General features: G+C 32.2%; 1 protein-coding gene across 1 annotated transcript; it reads left to right on the forward strand.

Moving 5' to 3' along the window:
- The first annotated feature begins 1,292 nt into the window (after nucleotides 1-1,292).
- Nucleotides 1,293-1,838, forward strand: LOC136078538 (uncharacterized). Its single transcript, XM_065794316.1, has one exon. It carries the CDS (start codon nucleotides 1,293-1,295, stop codon nucleotides 1,836-1,838), a length of 546 nt encoding a protein of 181 aa, XP_065650388.1.
- The last annotated feature ends 1,028 nt before the right edge of the window (nucleotides 1,839-2,866 follow it).

Below are 2,866 nucleotides of genomic sequence, written 5' to 3' on the forward strand. Positions count from 1 at the left end.
AAATATATAAATTCCTTTTAAATATATAAATTATTTTATGTCATAATAGTTTAAAAAATGCATGATTTATTTTGATGTAAATATTTGGCGTCCAATGCCAGAACCGAATTTATGAAAATGTTCTAGAACCGAATTGTGTAAAAACTACTTAGAATCGAAAAAGATTTAACTAATTTATAGAATCGAATTTATTGAACTTAGAATGAAATGATCGAATATCCACAAAAGTTTAATGAAACTAAAAAAAACTTTAAAAAAACCTAATTACTTTTCACAACCGAATAATTTAGCATCGAATTTTTTACAGTCGAATTTGTACAATCAATTTTTTTACAATCGAATTTGTAATTTTAAAACTTAATTACTTTTCAAAGCCGATCAATTTAGCATCGAGTTTTTTTACAATCGAATTTTTTTACAACTGTAATTTTAATGCATTTGTGATGCAGTTCAAAGACGGCATAATTTTTTCAAACTGGTTTTTGTGTTAAAGATTAAAGTTTACATAATCCTTCAAAAAAAGGGTTTTATTATTTTTGAAAATAATATATTTTTTTTGTTGCAAAATTTTATGTAAACATCGTAAAATTCAACGAATGCATGTGAAAATATATCAAGCTTTGTTTAAATTTAAAATAACAAAATGGAATACAGAAAAAGTGAAGGTGACAAACGGAAAACATTTGTGTTTGTTGCAGGGGACTTTGGCTACATCATAAATAAGGAAAACAATGGTTTTATGTATCTCAAGTGTAAGCACCGTCATCTTTGTGACGGAATTACAAAAATAGTTTTGTTAACTAATTTACTTGAGACCATACATGGTCACACTTGTGGAACTAGGCCCCAAAATTTTGATAACCTTCCAGCTCTTGAGAAAATACAAGACATGGCTTCAACTACACAGCTACCTTTGCGTGAAATCTACAACAATGTCATCCAGTCCTCAAATGAAGGTGATAAGGCAGCACTTACTTTCAGAAACTGTAAACAAATTCTACAGAGTGCACGAAGAAGTCGCTACAACACAAACCCTAAATCTCCAAATGAAGCAGTTCTAAACATGTTGAAGCCCAATCTATTTTCTAACATCTACAAAGGCCTTGAAGAGTTTGAGGATTAACTAACTTTGTTCTTTTGTTTTTCAACACTGCTGACATATTTGTCAGGTAAATCATTTTTAGTCTATAATTCATTTCAATATCAAACTGTTTGTTGATGCTACATTTTGTGTGGTTCCTGCCATCTTCCATGGTGGTCAGCTGTTCAATATTTCACTGAAGTTAGGAACAATGATTGTGCCTGTTCTGCATGTCTTAATGACTGGACGAAAAGAAGGTCTCAACCTACGTGTTTTTAAAAAATTTTGCGAACTTTCTCCAACTTTAGTGCCACAGACTGTGATGGCTGACTATGAAACTGCCATCGGAAACTCTGCCAAATCTGTTTTTCCAAACATAAGAGTAACCGGTTGCAGGTTTCATTATGCCCAAGCAGTTCTCAAAAAGATTAAAGCCATTGGTCTGCAGGCGGAATACACAGGGAACAATGACCCAATCATCAGAAAATGGTGTCATAAGTTTTTTTCCATGTGCTTGCTACCACCCAATTTAGTAAGACCTGAAGTTGACAAACTAAAAGCTGAAGCCAACCATCACAGTGACATTGCTGTTAAAGAAAAAATGAAAAAGTTTGTTCAGTATTACGAAAGGTATTGGATGCTCCAAAAATGTCCTGAGATGTTTTCTGTTCATAGCCTGCGTCATCGTACTAACAACGTGTCTAAATCTTTACACTCCAAGATGAATCGTTCAATGACAGCACACCCTGGGTTTTAGCGTTTCTTGGACGAGCTTGAACAAAATGTAAGTCTTTATATAATAACACTTTAGTGTTTTGATGCATCAGTTGAGATCCTATCTTTAAAACTATCTTTAAAATATCAATTTTAAATAAGTAGTCTATCCAATGGAAGTTGAGATACTCCAGATCCGAAATGGTTCCCAACCTAGAAAAGATCTGCGTCAAGATCGTCAAAGGCAGCATGAGCGTCTTCATTGGTACGAAGAAAAGCTTGTAAGTGGTGAATGGACTGCAACTAAATTTCTTGAAGCTGCATCATTCCTCTGCAACGGTATGAAAATGCCAAGTGATCAGGAAGTTCAAGAATTCATTGAACAGATTAGATAATTAATTACAATTTTTAACAATAAACAAAAAGTATTTACTTCATTGTATTCATGTTAGGGGTTTGTTGTTGTTGTTTTAGACAGGTGAAGACCATCTACTAGTTAGACGTTTTATATTTACACTTTTTTTAGGAACAAACTATTGATAAAGAATCTCAATCAAATGGACAAGCTGCTGTGGTGGAAAGACCAATTGAAAATGTCTGCAAAGTTTTTATCGTCAACAATCTTCAAGTTGTTGTTTTTCCTTGCCTCTATCTTTGCTTGTGCCAGCGATGTGCTGAAGCTGTTCAAAGTAGTTCTATTAATTACTGTCCAGTATGCAGAGGACCAACAGCAGATTTTATAAATATGTTTATTTAATGTACTATTGCATACATTAAATTTTTTATTTGTTTAACTGATTCGATTCTAAAAGATTCAGCTCAAGATGGTGGTTCTATATTATTCGACTGAAATAAGTTTTAATAAGTTAATTAAAAAAATTCGATCCAAAAAATTCAACTGTAAATGATTCTATCATAACAAAGAAAGTTCGAATTCGATTCTAAATAGCTTCGATCAATAAAAAATTCGATCGTCTCATTCTATTCTATTTAAAATCGGTTCTGACGTTGGACACGAAACATTTTATTAATAATTAAATATTTTGCTTATTGTCAATTCAATAACGTAAA

This window comes from Hydra vulgaris, chromosome 03 (genome assembly GCF_038396675.1).
Source record: "Hydra vulgaris chromosome 03, alternate assembly HydraT2T_AEP".
NCBI classification, from domain to species: Eukaryota; Metazoa; Cnidaria; class Hydrozoa; order Anthoathecata; family Hydridae; genus Hydra; species Hydra vulgaris.

Excerpts from the sequence above, each read along its gene's own strand:
- LOC136078538 (XM_065794316.1), top strand. The coding sequence starts at position 1,293 with ATGATTGTGCCTGTTCTGCATGTCTTAATGACTGGACGAAAAGAAGGT.